Source organism: Hemitrygon akajei, chromosome 8 (assembly GCF_048418815.1).
Source record: "Hemitrygon akajei chromosome 8, sHemAka1.3, whole genome shotgun sequence".
Taxonomy (NCBI): Eukaryota; Metazoa; Chordata; class Chondrichthyes; order Myliobatiformes; family Dasyatidae; genus Hemitrygon; species Hemitrygon akajei.
The window spans coordinates 119126631-119144030 of NC_133131.1; the positions used below are offsets into that span (position 1 = coordinate 119126631).

Sequence of the window (17400 nt, forward strand, 5' to 3'; positions counted from 1 at the left end):
GTGAACACGCAGCGGTCCCTCAAGCGGCAAAAAGCCTCCATGAACTGGCGAGACTTTTATATTTCAATTGGACAAATCGTTTAACCCCTAGACAACGATAGAGCTCATTTTTGATTGATTATTACTACACCTATGCTTTAGATTGAGGTTTGACGATGTATATGATCTGAATGTTTTGTATTAACCATACGTTTGTGCCCCTTTATAAATAAAACGTTTGAAAATAGTAGCACCAGGCTCAGCGGACCCATCTATCTTTGCTGGTAAATTACCCGGTTACTGGGGAACGTAACAGTACTCTATGCTCTCTACATCCACAACTGTGTGGCTAGGCACAGCTCAAATACCATCAATAAATTTGCTGAAGACACAACTATTGTTGGCAGAATTTCAGATGTTGACGAGGAGGCGTACAGGTGCAAGATAAATCAGCTGGTTGAGTGGCGTCACAGCAACAACTCAATGTCAGTAAGACTAAAGAGTTGATTGTGGACTTCAAGAAAGTTAAGTCAAGGGAACACATACCAGTCCTCAACAAGGGATCAAAATTGGATAGGGTGAGGAGTTTCAAGTTCCTGGGTATCAACATCTGAGGATCTATCCTGGGCCCAACATATCGATGAAATTACAAAGAAGGCTTGATAATGGCTATATTTCATTAGAGTTTGAGAAGAATTGGTAGGTCACAAAACACACTCACAAATTTCTACAGTTGTACCATGTACAGCATTCTAACTGGTTGCATTTAACTGGTATGGGTGGGGCACTGCACAGGTTCAGAAGAAGCTGCAGAAAGTTGTAAACTTAACCAGCTCCATCATGGGCATTAGCCTTCCCAGCATCCAGGACACCTTCATAAGGCAGTGCCTCAAAAACGAGGCATCCATCATTGAGGACCCCCATCTGCCAAGACATACCCTCTTCTTATTGTTACCATCAAGGAGGAGGTACAGATGCTGGAAGAAGACACACTCAACGTTACAGGAACAGCTTCTTCTCCTCTGTCATCAGATTTCTGAATGGACAATGAACCCATGAACACATCCTCAGTATTCTGCCTCTCTTTTTTGCATTACTTATTTAATTTATTTTTATGTGTACACTTATTGTCATTTATAATGTACTGCTGCCAGAAAACAACAGATTTCATAACATATGCCAATGGTATTAAACCTGAAAGCTCAACTGAATATGCTTGGACTGTTTTGATAACTTTGTGGCTTGGTGTTTTATATTTTGCATTTTTCGCTCATTTTTCTGCCGTTTGCATGATTTGTTCTGTTTTTTACACGTTGGAGGTTTGATTTTTTTTTAAACTGGTTTCACGACATTCTTTGTTTTGAAGCTGTGGGAAGATGAATCTGAACGTTGTATACTGTATAAATACTTTGTCGTTAAATGTACTCTGAATCTTTGAATCCTTAAATCTCAATTAAATCTCAACATGTTATTGCATTTGTTACATTGATAGCTAGGAGGGTCATTTTGTTGAAGTGGAAGGATACGTCAGCTCCCACTCTGTCACAATGGTTCTCTCAAGTGATGTCATGTCTTAGTTTGGAGAAAATTAGAAGTCAAACCTTCGAACCTATGTTTGATTTTGAGAAAAGATGAGGTTCATTTGCTCGTTACTACCATTTGAGTTAATTGATAGATTTCCTCCGCGATCTAATTGTAAATTTTGGTATAATTATTTTTGCTGGCGGTTTGATGTTTATCTTTAGAAGCTTTTTGTATGATAGATAGATAGATAGATAGATAGATAGATACTTTATTCATCCCCATGGAGAAATACAACATTTTTTCCAATGTCCCATACACTTGTTTTAGCAAAACTAATTACATAAAATTACTCAGTAAAAATATGATATGCATCTAAATCACTCTCTCAAAAAGCATTAATAATAGCTTTTAAAAAGTTCTTAAGTAGTTTACTTAGATACATTAAATACAATCAACCCCGGCACTTTAACATATCTTACTCCTGGCGGTTGAATTGTAAAGCCTAATGGCATTGGGGAGTATTGACCTCTTCATCCTGTCTGAGGAGCATTGCATCGATAGTAACCTGTCGCTGAAACTGCTTCTCTGTCTCTGGATGGTGCTATGTAGAGGATGTTCAAGGTTTTCCATAATTGACCGTAGCCTACTCAGCGCCCTTCGCTCAGCTACCGATGTTAAACTCTCCAGTACTTTGCCCACGACAGAGCCCGCCTTCCTTACCAGCTTATTAAGACGTGAGGCGTCCCTCTTCTTAATGCTGCCTCCCCAACACGCCACCACAAAGAAGACGGCGCTCTCCACAACCGACCTATAGAACATCTTCAGCATCTCACTACAGACATTGAATGACGCCAACCTTCTATGGAAGTACAGTCGACTCTGTGCCTTCCTGCACAAGGCATCTGTGTTGGCAGTCCAGTCTAGCTTCTCGTCTAACTGTACTCCCAGATACTTGTAGGTCTTAACCTGCTCCACACATTCTCCATTAATGATCACAGGCTCCATATGAGGCCTAGGTCTCCTAAAGTCCACCACCATCTCCTTGGTCTTGGTGATATTGAGACGCAGGTAGTTTGAGTTGCACCATATCACAAAGTCCTGTATCAGTTTCCTATACTCCTCCTCCTGTCCATTCCTGACACACCCCACTATGGCCGTGTCGTCAGCGAACTTCTGCACATGGCAGGACTCCGAGTTATATTGGAAGTCTGATGTGTACAGGGTGAACAGGACCGGAGAGAGCACGGTCCCCTGCGGCGCACCTGTACTGCTGACCACCGTGTCAGACCTACAGTCTCCCAACCGCACATACTGAGGTCTCTCAGTCAAGTAGTCCACTATCCAATCCACCATGTGAGAGTCTACTCCCATCTCCGTTAGTTTGTGCCTTAAGATCTTGGGCTGGATGGTGTTAAAGGCACTAGAGAGTATGACGCATGACTCCGGGGTTGAACACCTAATGGGTTCTTTTTTCTCTCTCACTTTCCTTTGCTTTAGTAGGGTTTTTTTTCTTTCTTTTTTTGTGTCACTATATTTTTCAATCTTTAAAACATTGTTTTTTTTCCCTTTGAGACATTGTAAGTGTTACTTACTTCGATGTACTCTTGTTATTTTGGATAATAATAGTAAAAATAATAATAAAAAGACTTGAAAAGAAAAGAAATCTCAATTCTGATTCAGATTCTGAATGGAGGCATATATTTTGGAAAAAAACTGCTCTCTTTATAACATATTGTAAGCTTTTCCCAGAACCATCTCACCCAACACTCTCCCTATCACTGCACTCTGCTAAGCATACTATTGTGAAACTGTGCTCCCACCTCTAACCCAATAAACATTGTCAACTCTTAAAATTCCAAAGCAATATTTTCCAAATTATTTCCCTGTATTCTTTAGGGTTCTTAGTAATAACTCCCGTGATCTCACAATACAGAGCTTGTTGGATATTTTATAGGTAAGATGTAAAACATACCTCCTTCACCCGATCCAGAGCCGTTTTCTGGAAAATAAACAGAAAAGAATAATCTTAGAGAAGATGTTCTTGGGGGTTAGTTGTTCCTTCACAGAGCTATAAAACATGTATTTTCACAGCATTTAAAATTCCTTGAGAGTAAACCCTAACTGAATCCTAACAGGATTACATTGTTGTATCATGACAAACTAGATAAAACAATGCAGCTAGAATAGAGGATGGTTGTCAACGTATGATATGACAATATTCTGAACTTGTCACAAATTACAAAACTGCAGATCCGTTAATCTGTGGACAGAGATACATTAAAACTCTGCTTATTGCAATAGTCCATATAAATAATGTCCTGCAGCAACTCTTTAAGTTTTATTGTATGGGTTTCCACTTCCGCATTATGCAGTATTAATTTGTGGGGTAAGAATTAACTACTAGTTTTAATAATGTCTAACCATGTTTTAATAATTTCAGTCTTGGACCCTAAATACATTGAAACAAATGAAATTTTCCTAAAACCAGCAACAGCGAAAACTGTAGAATATACAAATATACAGCTTTTCATATAAAGATCCCAGTTACAATACATCAAAACATTTGGCTGGGTGACTGTGCAGGTGAATGCCAATGGTTCCTGAACATCACAATGAAGACAGAATAATTCCCAAGTTTCAGTTGCATGCGGAGATCAGTAGGCTTAGATAGGAACAGCAGGTGTTCAGTAGAGAGGAGTCCCTGATGTTCAGGTAAGTTCCAGGCAAATGGGATTTTGGGGAGGGTGTGAGAGAGCAGATGTTACATGATAGGGAATGAGGGCTGAGGGGAACTAAAGACACAAAAGACCAAAAATTTTATACTGGGCAAAGGGGCTAAAGCTAAAAATGCAAAATGCTCACCGGTTTGGACCTATTTTATGTCCATTGCTTCATACTACCATCATTTGACCATAAGACATAATTAGGGCATAACAAGAGCAGAATTAGGCCATCTGGCCCATCGAGTCTGCTCCGCCATTCAATCATGGCTGATCCTTTTTTTTCCTCCTCCTCAACCCCAGTTCCCGGCCTTCTCCCCGTAACCTTTGAAGCCATGTCTAATCAAGAACTTGCTGAGAAGTCATGGGATGAAAGTAGATCAGACCACTGAGTTAACATGGTGCTTGGCGCTAAGCTACATTTGCAAATTTAACCTTTTACTGTCCCTTCTATCTTAACCTCCCATCTTCCTACTTTAAAGAGCAGGTTAAAATCAGATGGGGCAGTTTGACATTTACTAAGTCTCCTGGATGATTTTAATTGCTTAACTTTACTGGAATGGTCAGTTTAAAATTGACTCAGATCTAAGATATTAGCCTAGATGTTATCTTGCTGATGCCGATAGGTCAAACCATATATATAGTTCAACATCCTATGAGAAATGCTCGGCTCAAATATATTTGTTTCCTCTACTGTAATTCAGGTCAATGGCTGTTCTGTGAGAGGGTATTGGCTCAGTTTCTCCCTCCACAGATGCTCCCTAACTTCATAGTATATTCAGCATTTTCCAATTTTAAATGTCACAGCAACAATTAAAAAAAATAAGGCTGTGTTAAAAATTCTGTAAACTTCTGATAGGTTTGATAATTAAAACAAAATTAGAAATCTTCCCTTAAGCTTCTCTTAATTTGTGTTCATGGAATTATTCATTTTACACTGTTGCTTCTTGATTTCTTAAGCAGAGACACTGCAAGAACTGTAAGACAACAATGAACACATTTACTTTAGGTACCTCGGCCTAATAGCAGCAGAAGCATAGAATCTTGCCAGTTTTAATTTATTTGTTTTAATTTCACTCGGAGCAGGCCCTTCTGGTCCTTCCAGCCATGTCACCCAGCTACCCCCAACAAACTTTAACCTAATCATGGGACAATTTACAATGTCAGCTATGACTTTGGACTGTAGGAAACCGGAGCCTCTGGGGAAAACCCTTGCATTCTACAGAGAAGACGTACAGACTCCTTACAGCACAGCGTCAGAATTGAACTCCAAATCCCGGAATACCCCGAGCTGTAATAGGGTTACACTAACTGCTACAATACAGTGGCACCCGTAACTATAAAAGGCACACCTGAATAAATGCATCAGATGTTTCACACTTTTTTAGTGATTTGATTCTGCCTTCCAGCATACCATTGAGATTAAATACTTTACCTACAGCTAACTGTTATCTTAAACTGCTTATTGTTCTTGTCTGCAAGGAGACTATATTTTATGTCCTGGTTTCAAACTGCATTTATACCTTTCACTACCGACCTTACCCACACAGCTTCTTCTAGTAAATAAAGTCTGAACAAAGCTATCAAAAACAATCAAGCCAAAAGAGACTCAAACAGAAAATGCTGGAAACATCAGCTAGTCTGGCAGTATTTGTGGACAGTGAAGCAGAGTTAATGGGTCAAATCAAAAGGGAGTTTGTTTACTAAATAACATGAAAGTAAGGAAGAATTTCTAATGAGGAGATATGTCGCACCCAGCTGTTCCCTTTGACTGTTTGGACAAAAATACTCCAAGGAATGATACTAAGAACCAAGATAGGGCACATTTTCCACTGTTGAGTACATATTTGAGTCACCTGGTTTATCAATTAATATTGAAGTCTATGCTACACAGACAGGAGCTCTACCAGGAGATAAAATTCCTGTTGATAAATCCTATTGCTAGAATCCCATCCCAACTTTTAAGACCATAAGATATAGGAGCTGAAGTAGACCATTCAGCCCATCGAGTCTGCTCTGCCATTCAATCATGGGCTGATCCAATTCTTCCAGTCATCCCTACTCGCCTGCCTTCACCCCAAACCCTTTGATGCCCTGGCTAATCAAGAACCTATCTATCTCTGCCTTAAATACACCCAATGACTTGGCATCCACAGCAACTCATGGCAACAAATTCCACAGATTTACCACCGTCTGACTAAAGTAATTTCTCCGTATCTCTGTTCTAAATGGACGTCCTTCAATCCTGAAGTTGTGCCCTCTTGTCCTAGACTCCCCTACCATAGAAGATAACTTTGCCATATCAAACCTTTTCAGGCCTTTTAACATTCAGAATGTTTCTATGAGAACCCCCCTCATTCTCCTGAAGTCCAAGGAACACAGCCCAAGAGCTGCCAGACATTGCCAGACATTCCTCATACAGTAACCCTTTCATTTATGGAATCATTCCCATGAATCTTCTCTGAACCTTCTCCAATGTCAGTATATCCTTTCTAAAATAAGGAGCCCAAAACTGCACGCAATTCTCCAAGTGTGGTCTCACGAGTGCCTTATAGAACCTCAACATCACATCCCTGTTCTTATATTCTATACCTCTAGAAATGAATGCCGATCTTTGCATTCGCCTTCTGCACCACCAACTCAACCTGGGGGTTAGCCTTTAAGATATACTGCACAAGGACACCCAAGTCCGTTTGCATCTCTGCATTTTGAATTCTCTCCCCATCTAAATAATAGTGTGCTCATTTATTTCTTCCACCAAAGTGCATGACCATATACTTTCCAACATTGTATTTCATTTGCCACTTCTTTGCCCATTCCCCTTATCTATCTAAGTCTCTCTGCAGGATCTCTGCTTCCTCAACACTACCTGCTCCTCCACCTATCTTTGTACCATCAGCAAATTTAGCCACAAATCCACTAATCCCATAGTCCAAATCATTGACATACATTGTAAAAAGCAGCGGTCCCAACACCGACTCCTGTGAAACTCCACGAGTATCCGGCAGCCAGCCAGAATAGGATCTTTTATTCCCTCTCTTTGCTTTCTGCCGATCAGCCAATGCTCCACCCAAGCTAGTAACTTTTCTCTTTGATGCAATATTCACCTGCAGCTGCAGCAATTCAATTTCCTGGCAACTGTCAGGAGCAGTGACTATCATCGTTTTAGTGACTTGAACAATCCTCATCAAGCTTTACAATGAATATTACTCAATGATTAATTAATAGAAAGCCACGAAGAGAAGCCCCAGTAATAACACAAATTACCAAAAAAATGCAGACAACACCCAAGAAGTCAGGCAGTGTCCACGAGAAGAGAAGCATTTCAGATCAAAGACTCTTCTCAATTGAGCTGAATTCAACATCTTCTGGTAGCTTGCTTTCTCTCTTTCTAAAACAACTATCAGTTCTGCTGAAGGTCATTCATTCCTTTCGGTGGCTGAGTTTTTCTTGACTGCTGGCATGGCCTGACCTACCTGCCGGGCACTTGCTACAGCTCTGCATTTCACAGCTGTGTTTTCACTCCTGAAGTCAAATCAAGCCAAGTTGCTTTTATGGTCATTTCAACCACAACTACTGGTACAGTACACAGTAAAAACAAAACAACATTCCTGCAGGACCATGGTGCTACATGAAACAACACAAAGCTTCACTAGACTACCTGAAACAACACAAAACTACACTAGACGATGTGAAACAGCACAAAACTACATTAGGCTTCAGACCTACACGGGACTACATAAGGTGCACAAAACAGTGCAAGAGAATAAAATAATTAATTAACAAGACAATAGGCACAGTAAAGAGCAAATTACAATAATATAATAATATACAATATAATAATAAATAATGTAAATGTAAACAATGTTTTAGCAGGAATTGAGAGAGAAATGAGCAAAAATTACAAAGGGAATGGAGTGGTGTGTGTGTGTGTGTGTGTGTGTGTGTGTGTGTGTGTGTGTGTGTGTGTGTGTGTGTGTGTGTGTGTGTGTGTGTGTGTGTGTGTGTGTGTGAGTGTGAGTGTGAGTGTGTGTGTGTGTGTGTGAGTGTGTGTGTGTGTGAGTGTGTGTGTGTGTGTCTAGACTCTGGGAATTGAGGAGTCTAATCGCTTGGGGGAAGAAGTGTTTACACAGTCTGGTCATGAGAGCCTGAACGCTTCGATACCATTTGCCAGATGGCAGGAGGGAGAAGTATTTGTATGAGGGGTGCATGGGGTCCTTCACAATGCTGTTAGCTTTGCGGATGCAGTGTGTGGTGTAAATGTCTGTAATGGCGGGAAGAGAGACCCCGATGACCCCTTGGGCTGACCTCACTATCTGCTGCAGTGTCTTACGATCCTAGACGGTGCAATTTCTGAACTAGGCAGTAAAATTGCCTCTATTGTATAATTTTTATATTTCTTTGTTTATCTTCTCTCTCATTCAAACTTGTCTTATTAATCTATCAACCAGATACCACTGCTAACTTCATATCCCAACAGAAAGTCAAGCCACATCTTATCAGAAATATTCCATCCATTTATACCTCCCTCCCATCTTCTCTGTGACCTGTTTTTGCTTTTTCACTGTTCTGACAAAGAGTCTTCAATTTGATATCTTAAATTTATTTTACTTTTCACAGATACTGCCAGACATAGAGAATATAGAATATAGAACAGTACAACACAGTACTGTCCCTTCGGCCCACAATTCCAATGCTTCCCTCCCATAGAGCCCTCCATTTTTCTTTCATCTATGTGCCTGTCCAAGAGCCTCTGAAATGCCTCTAATGCACCTGCTTCTACAACCACCCGTGACAGTGGATTCCACGCACCCATTCTGTGTAAAAAAATCCCTCCCTCGAATATCCCCTCTATACTTACCTCAAACCACGTTATAATTATGCCCTCTCATATTAGCCATAAAAGGGTGGGCAGAGAGGTAAAAGGAATGGGGGCAGTGGCATCAGGGATAGTATCACAGCTGTAGAAAGGGAGTTTGTGGAAGAATCATCCACTGAGTCAGTATGGGTTTAAGTCAAAAACAAGCACGAAGCAATCACTCCAGTGGGAGTATTCTCTAGACCCCACCACCCTCCCCCCAGTAGCAACAGAGACATCGAGGAGCAGATCAGGAGGCATATTTTGATAAGGTGCAAAAAGAATATGATTGTTGCCATGGGAGACTTCAACTTCTTTAATACTGATTGTCACTTCCTTACTGCAAAATGTTTAGAAGGGGTGGAATTTGTTAGGTGTGACACAGGCTGACTAGAGTAGAGGCCATACTGGATCTAATGCAATGCAATGAACCCCATCAGGTGACAGTTCTCTCAGTGGATAAACAGCTAAGTGACTACGACTCCTTGACCTCCACTGTAGATTTGTTAAGGGATAGGAGCAGATGCTATAGAAAAGTATTTAATTGGGGGAGGGTGAATATATGAACAAGAGGAAAATACATTGAATAACTGTGCAGTGTAAGCATCGTTAACTCTTGAGTTTCGACTTTCCAGGTATCTGGTTTCAAAATTAAATACCTGCAAACTAAATGTTGAACAACATGCAATCATGTTGACTTCTGTTCAACTGGATGCACATCTTCATATTAAATAGATAATCCTGGAAATTTTACATTGCTAGGACTAACTCAAACTTTTTCAAAGTTGTTGCAGGGGTCAATGCACTTCACACATGATGCACCTTCAGAATGTTGACAATCAACTGATTCAGCCAGGTTGATAGTTGTGGTGCCTTGTAATTCATGATAACTAGAAGCCGAGCATGGTGAACAGACCATGTCCAAGGGCACAGCTTGCTTTGAGATTTAACCTAGGTACAGTTACCGCGCCCAGGAGGCCATTCATAAAAGGAATAACTACTTAAGGGCTGCTGAAATTCTGCAATAGCCTACACTGTTGACAATTGCTTACAGTCTGGAAGAATGCAGATTAAGCTGGAGTGAGACAATGTCACAGGATGTGTTCTTCTGTGCACAGAGCCATCTCCATGAAACCACAATTAAAGTAGTCAAATGAATTCACGCAGGTTCTTAGCATGGCTATGCAGAATCTGGATGCTGCCTCTAGTGCCTTAAAATGAATGATAGAGACCTTAGCCTGAGACCTTCACCTGATTAGCACTAACTGCAATTCATTATGGCGGCACAGGTGAAGTACAGCCGGCACAGAATAACAATCGACTCCAAGACGAACCGAGGCCATTGGCGAAGGGCATTTCAACAGTAAGAACTGGAATATAAACAGCCTCCTGTGATAACTGCTCAATTTTCAGCAGGAGGAGAGATAAGCGAAAAAATTTTCACATGAATGTCATGAATGATTGAGAAAATGTTAAGTTGTTAAACTTCCAATGTTCCAGTTAAGATGGAAGTTTATCATTTTCCATCGATTTTCCCTGATGCGAACTCTTGCTTGCCAAATGTTCTTTCAGTTGGCTGCGGGAATAGGGAAATGAGCTGGTTAGGATGTTGGGGAGCTGCATAGGGTGAATCACAGAATTGTTACGGCACAGAAGGAGCATATCAAATCTGTGCTGCTTCCAGCTACAGAATCATATCCTTTCCTGCACCTTCTCTATAACCTTGCAAATTATTCTTTCTTTTATAGACTTGAGTAAATATGCTACCACCACTCTGACAAGTTTTGAGCTTCAGATCATAATTGTTCTTGCATATCTTTTTCATCTCATCTCTCCTTTTTATCTTTCACTCAGCATTTTAAAACTGTGACTCTTGGTTTATGAATATCTGCTTACTGTATGGGAAGTGATTTCCTCCTTTTATCTTACAGCTAATATCCCCCATTCCTGGAGTCATCCTTTTTGCAGCTGTCCAAGACCTTAACCACCCACACCTTCTTATTCAGTAGCTTATCCAGTGCCCCGTCCAATTTTAGGATTTGTTTCTATTATCAAACTTTATGGGGCTTTATCGAATTTTTTTTTGAAAATCTATGACAACATATTTATTGCATTTCCTTCATCAATTTTCTTAATTAGTCACATCAAAGAATTAATGTGGAGAAATTTGGCATAGGAACTCACATAGCCTATTCTAGTGGAATTCAATCGGAAAAAAATATAATTGTTAAAGTAAAAATAATCACTGTTTTTGAGGTACACTTGTTCAGCATATTCTCATTAATGGAATGGGAATTGATAGTAGGACTATGTTCTATCAGTGGTTTTATGCTAGGGGATGGGATGTGAGACAAGAGAAGAGTGTCTATTTAATGCATTAGAGTATCAGTCCAATGATAGTAGCTAATTGAACTGCATGGCTATGACTGTATCCCTGGCAATATAAATAACTGAATTGTCCACTTCTTTAATTCCTCCTCCTCTCCTCCTGTAACCATTACACAGGTATGATTTTAAACTGTAGTTAGCAAAATAGGCAACTTTTTTGACAGAAGAAGCGGCTTGCCAATGTCAATACTAAAGGCAACATTTTATTTAACCACCACAGTGTGGCGACCCACTTCCCAGCGCACTCGAACCGGCTCACAAAGCTGCACGCGCCGGCATTGAGGCCGGCCCCAAAGAGGGCGCTGAGCCTGCTTCACCAGCAAGGGGAAAAGCCCACGCGCGGGACGGGACTGTGAATACGTGCCCCTTACAGCATTCCCGCCCGGGGAGGGCGGGAACAGGAAGGCTTTAAAGCGAGGCCGCGAAGTTTGAATAAACCTCTTTCACAACTGCAGCTCACCGACTCCGTGTCGTTATTGTAGCGTTGTGTGTAGCACACCACTACAATTGGTGACCCCGATGGCCCAAATGATATTTGGATTGGAGATGAACGACGCCACATCTGTTCATGCAGTTTTGTTAAAACTGCCAAACTTCTGGACGCTGCGACCTCACCTATGGTTCCAGCAAGCAGAAGCCCAATTCCACGTTCGGCAGATAACCTCGGATGCCACACGTTACTACTACGTGGTGAGCTCCCTCAACCAGGAGACAGCCGCCCAGGTTGAGGGGTTCATACAATCGCCCCTGGAGGACGGCAAATACACAGAATTCAAAGCCTTGCTCATAAGGATTTTCAGACTCTCACGGCGCGAGTGAGCTGCCCTCTTACTGCACCTGGATGGTTTGGGGGACAGGCCACCGTCGGCTTTGATGAACGAGATGCTGTCCCTGGCCGGAGGTCACAAGCCCTGTCTCATGTTTGAGCAGGCGTTCCTGGAGCAGCTGCCCAAGGACATACGCCTGCTGCTGTCTGACGCGGATTTCAGCGAACCCTGGAAGGTGGCGGCCCGGGCGGACATGCTGTGGAAAGCCAAGAAGGAGAGTGGGGCATCTGTCGCACAGATCACCAGGCCATGCTCCCAGCAGCAGACCAGACCAGGCCGCTGATGGCTACGGTAGCTGGCCATCGGGATAGCCTCCCGTATGTCTGGGACAAGCAGTCGGGACGCCGATTTTTGGTCGACACCGGAGCTGAGATCAGCATCTTACCTCCGATGAGTTACGACACCCGCAACAGGGCACCGGGTCCCACCCTGAGGGCCGCGAACGGCAGCACTGTAAGGACCTACGGCACCCGTATAGTGCGGCTACAGTTCGGCTCCAGCCGGTTCACGTGGGACCTCACACTGGCCGCCGTAGCCCAACCGCTCCTGGGTGCGGATTTTTTGCGAGCTCACAGCCTACTGGTCGACCTGCCAAGGAAGAGACTGGTCCACGCCGAGACCTTTCAAACGTTTTCCCTGGGTGAAGCCCAGTTGCCGGCCCCACACCTAGACTCCATCACGCTGTCCGACAACGACTTCACCAGAGTCCTGGCAGATTTCCCATCGGTTCTGGCACCACAGTTCATGGCAGCCATGCCCAGACATGGCGTATAGCACCACATCCCGACACAAGAACCACCCCTCCACGCCCGTGCTCGAAGGCTTCCCCCGGACAAGCTCTGACTGGCGAAGGAGGAGTGCAAGCGGATGGAGGAATTGGGGATCATATGGCGGTCCGACAGCCCATGGGCCTCCCCCCTGCACATGGTACCCAAAGCAACAGGGGGCTGGAGACCGTGCGGCGACTACCACAGGCTGAACGAGGCTACAACACCGGACCGCTACCCTGTGCCGCACATTCAGGACTTTGCAGCAAACCTGCACGGTGCACAGGTCTTCTCCAAGGTAGACCTCGTCCCGGGATACCATCCAATCCTGATGCATCCGGACGACATCCCCAAAACTCATCAATCCGTTTGGCCTTTTTGAGTTCCTCCGCATGCCGTTCGGCCTGAAGAATGCCGCACAGACGTTTCAGCAGTTAATGGACGCGGTGGGACACGACCTGGACTTCGCTTTCATCTATTTGGACGACATCCTCATAGCCAGCAGCAGTCATCAGGAGCACCTGTTCCACCTCCGTCAACTCTACGCCCAACTGAGTGAATACGGTCTAACAATCAACCCGGCCAAATGCCAGTTCGGGCTCGACACCATTGACTTCCTGGGCCACAGGATTACTAAAGACGGAGCAACCCCTCTGCCCGCTAAGGTAGATGCAGTCCGCCATTTCCCCCGACCCACCACGATCAAAGGCCTTCAGGAATTCATAGGTATGGTGAATTTCTACCACCGCTTCCTCCCTTCAGCAGCCCGAATCATGCGCCCCCTGTTCGCCCTGATGTCGGGTAAGGGCAAGGACATTACCTGAGATGAGGAGTTTGCCGCCGCTTTCATTAAAACCAAAGAAGCCTTGGCAAACGCCGCGATGCTAGTGCACCCCAGAATGGACGTCCCTACCGCCCTCACAGTGGACGCATCCAACACGGCAGTCGGTGGAGTGCTGGAACAACTCATCGAGGGTTGCTGGCAACCCCTGGCATTTTTCAGCAAACACCTGCGGCCACCCGAGCTCAAATACAGTGCTTTCGACCGGGAACTGTTGGTGCTATACCTGACAATCCGGCATTTCAGGTACTTCTTAGAAGGTAGGCCCTTCACCATGTTCATGGACCACAAACCGCTTACCTTTGCGTTCACGAAAGCATCCGACCCCTGGTCGTCCCACCAGCAGCGACATCTGTCCTACATCTTCGAATACACAATGGATGTCCGGCATGTCTCAGGAAAGGACAATGTCCTGGCGGACGCCCTCTCCCGCCCTAACATCCAAGCCCTGTCCCAGGGGGTAGACTATGAAGCGCTGGCGGAGGCGCAGCAGGCAGATGAGAAGATCCCTAGATACAGAACCGCAGTCTCCGGTTTGCAGCTCCAGGACCTCCCTATAGGCCCAGGTGAGAGGACCCTACTCTGTGACGTCACCACCGGCCAACCCTGTCCCGTCGTCCCGGCAGCCTGGCGGCGGCGCATTTTCAATTCCATTCACAACTTAGCGCACCCCTCCATCAGGTCAACCGTCCGGATGGTAGCCAACAGGTTCATTTGGCACGGACTCTGCAAGCAGGTCAGTGAATGGGCCAGAACTTGCATGCACTGCCAAACAACCAAGGTGCAGCGGCACACCAAAGCCCTGCCGCAGCAGTTCCACCCCACCCGCCGGTGTTTCGACCACATTCATGTGGATATCGTGGGCCCCCTGCCAGTGTCGCGATGAGCGCGGTACCTCCTGACTATCGTGGACCGGTTCACAAGATGGCCAGAGGCGGTCCCGCTCACCGACACCACCTCCGAATCCTGCGCCCGGGCACTGATCGCCACCTGGGTGTCCCGCTTTGGTCTACCGGCCCACATTACCTCCGACAGAGGCGCCCAGTTCACCTCCAGCCTGTGGTCAGCTATGGCCCGCCTTTTGGGGACACAGATGCACCACACAACTGCCTACCACCCACAGTCGAACAGACTGGTGGAGCGTTTCCACCATCACCTGAAGTCGGCTCTCATGGCCCGCCTCAAAGGGCCTAACTGGGTGGACGAGCTTCCCTGGGTCCTGCTCGGAATCTGCACGGCGCCCAAAGAGGATCTGCACACCTCGTCGGCCGAGTTGGTGTACAGCGCACCCCTAGTCGTCCCAGGAGAGTTCGTACCAGCCCCAAGGGGGCAAGAGGAAGAACCCGCAGCAGTCCTGGGCAGACTACGCGAGAGGCTCGGTAACCTGGCCCCCATACCCACTTCACAGCATGGACAGAGCCCGACCTGCGTACCCAAAGACCTGCAAAACTGTAAGTTTGTGTTTGTACGACGGGGAGGACATCGGGTGCCGCTACAGCGGCCCTACGAGGGGCCGTTTACGGTGATCAGAAACAACGGGTCCACATTTGTGCTGGACATTGGGGGGAAAGAGGAGGTTTTCACGGTGAACCGACTCAAACCGGCCCATGTGGACTTGACGCAGCCGGTTGAGATTCAGGCACCGCGGCGCAGAGGCAGACCTCCCAGAGTCCGACCCAGACTGTGGACATTGGGGGGTGTATCGCTGGTTCTGGGGGAGGGTTGTTAAGTGGCGACCCACTTCCCAGCGCACTCGAACCGGCTCACAAAGCTGCACGCGCCGGCATTGAGGCCGGTCCCAAAGAGGGCGTCAAGCCTGCTTCACCAGCAAGGGGAAAAGCCCGCGCGCGGGACAGGACTGTGAATACGCGCCCCCAACAGCATTCCCGCCCGGGGAGGGCGGGAACAGGAAGGCTTTAAAGCGAGGCTGCGAAGTTTGAATAAACCTCATTCACAACTGCAGCTCACCAACTACACGTTGTTATTTCAGCACTGCGTGTAGCACACCGCTACAACAGTACAGTTATGTCTCAATGTGCCTACATTAATATTTTACAAAGCCAATTATTCTGTGCATGTTGGTGTATATAGAAAATCCAATCATTACATTTATTAGGGGTTCTCAATGTGGGAAAAGAATATTAAAACAATATTTGTATCCAGAAGATACCCGTTTACCATAATTTAATGTTCATTATCTCTGACGAAGTCATTAATCAAGATCTTCAACTAACAATCTTGTCACAGGAAGCCAGCCTCTCAATATGACTGCATTCCTTTAACAAATGAAAGGTTGACAATCAGGAGACAATAATTTAACTGACATTTTGCACTATTCACAAGCTCTGGGTGACCATTATAGCAAAGTCTCTTCTTGTAGAAGGAGGAACGTGGAGCAGCCAAACCGCACACATCAAGATTGCACGAATATCTGAGTGAAAATTTGTCTTGCATGGAAATAAAAAGTGAGCTGTTATCGATCTGCAAATTTCAAAGGCAAAGCTAAAGGACAATTTTCAACATTAGTTGCCATTTTTTTTATCATCCACATTGTAGGACTGACCAATCTACACACCAGAGAGTACAATAAGCGGGTTTTTCTAAAATTATGTCAACTGAGATTAAAATGTTGGCAAAGGGATTGTGAGAATTTTCATATTTGTTAACTATTTCTCTGAGTTGTTTTTTTTCAGACTGAGAAGACAGAGGCACCAGTTTAATGGGCTAGTCAAAGGCAGAGAAAGCCTTCCATACAGAAGTAATTATGCTCTAAATGTCTCTGTGTGAGGCGTCAGCTCATGACTTACGCCTTAAATGTGAGAATGCCACTACAGAGCAAACAGCAAGAAATTCTAGACAATAAGATTAAAAATGATGAGTATCCTGAAGCTGCATTGAAAGAACAAGTTACATTTATGTACAAAATATTACATGGTCTTGGTCTTCCATAGGACACTGTAGGGTAAATTTTTGAAATGCATTTACTATTATAAAACAGACAAAAGAGGCAGCCATTTTCAGCCCACCAAGGTAACAAGATAAAGCACCAGTTAATCTGTTTTCTTTGATGTTCGCCTTAGCTGAATGATGTCTTACTATCTATTATGTCTCACTGTCAGGATCTCATTTTATTGTCTCATCCAATAATGCAGTCATCTCTCACTACTGGATCCGAGATGGGAGCACTGTAAATGAGTTCAAGATTATACTAATTGGTGAACAAATAGGAGTGTGTAATTCATGAAATGTTACAAGAGTTTTTAATTCATCCTGGAATTATATACTTTGTGGAATAGAACAAACAAGGCAAGGTAGCAGCTATACTTCATTGGGAGTTTTTTTTTTGGGAGATTTGGTACGTCACCAAAGACTTGAGCAAATTTCAACCGATATAGCCCATGGACTGGTTGCATCACTATCTGGTATGGAGGGGCCACTGCACAGGATCAGAAAAAGCTGCAGAAAGTTGCAAACTCAGCCAGTTCCACCATGTGCA

The 17400-nt window shown here is 44.4% G+C and overlaps 1 protein-coding gene across 1 annotated transcript in view; it reads right to left on the reverse strand.

Annotated features, from left to right (window-relative positions):
• LOC140732195 (tomoregulin-1-like) overlaps positions 1-17400 on the reverse strand; it is a 267865-nt gene that overhangs the window by 69406 nt on the left and 181059 nt on the right. The window contains exon 4 of the mRNA XM_073054465.1: positions 3476-3502. Within this exon, the coding sequence (XP_072910566.1) occupies positions 3476-3502 (27 nt within the window). The remainder of the gene's footprint in view (positions 1-3475; positions 3503-17400) is intronic.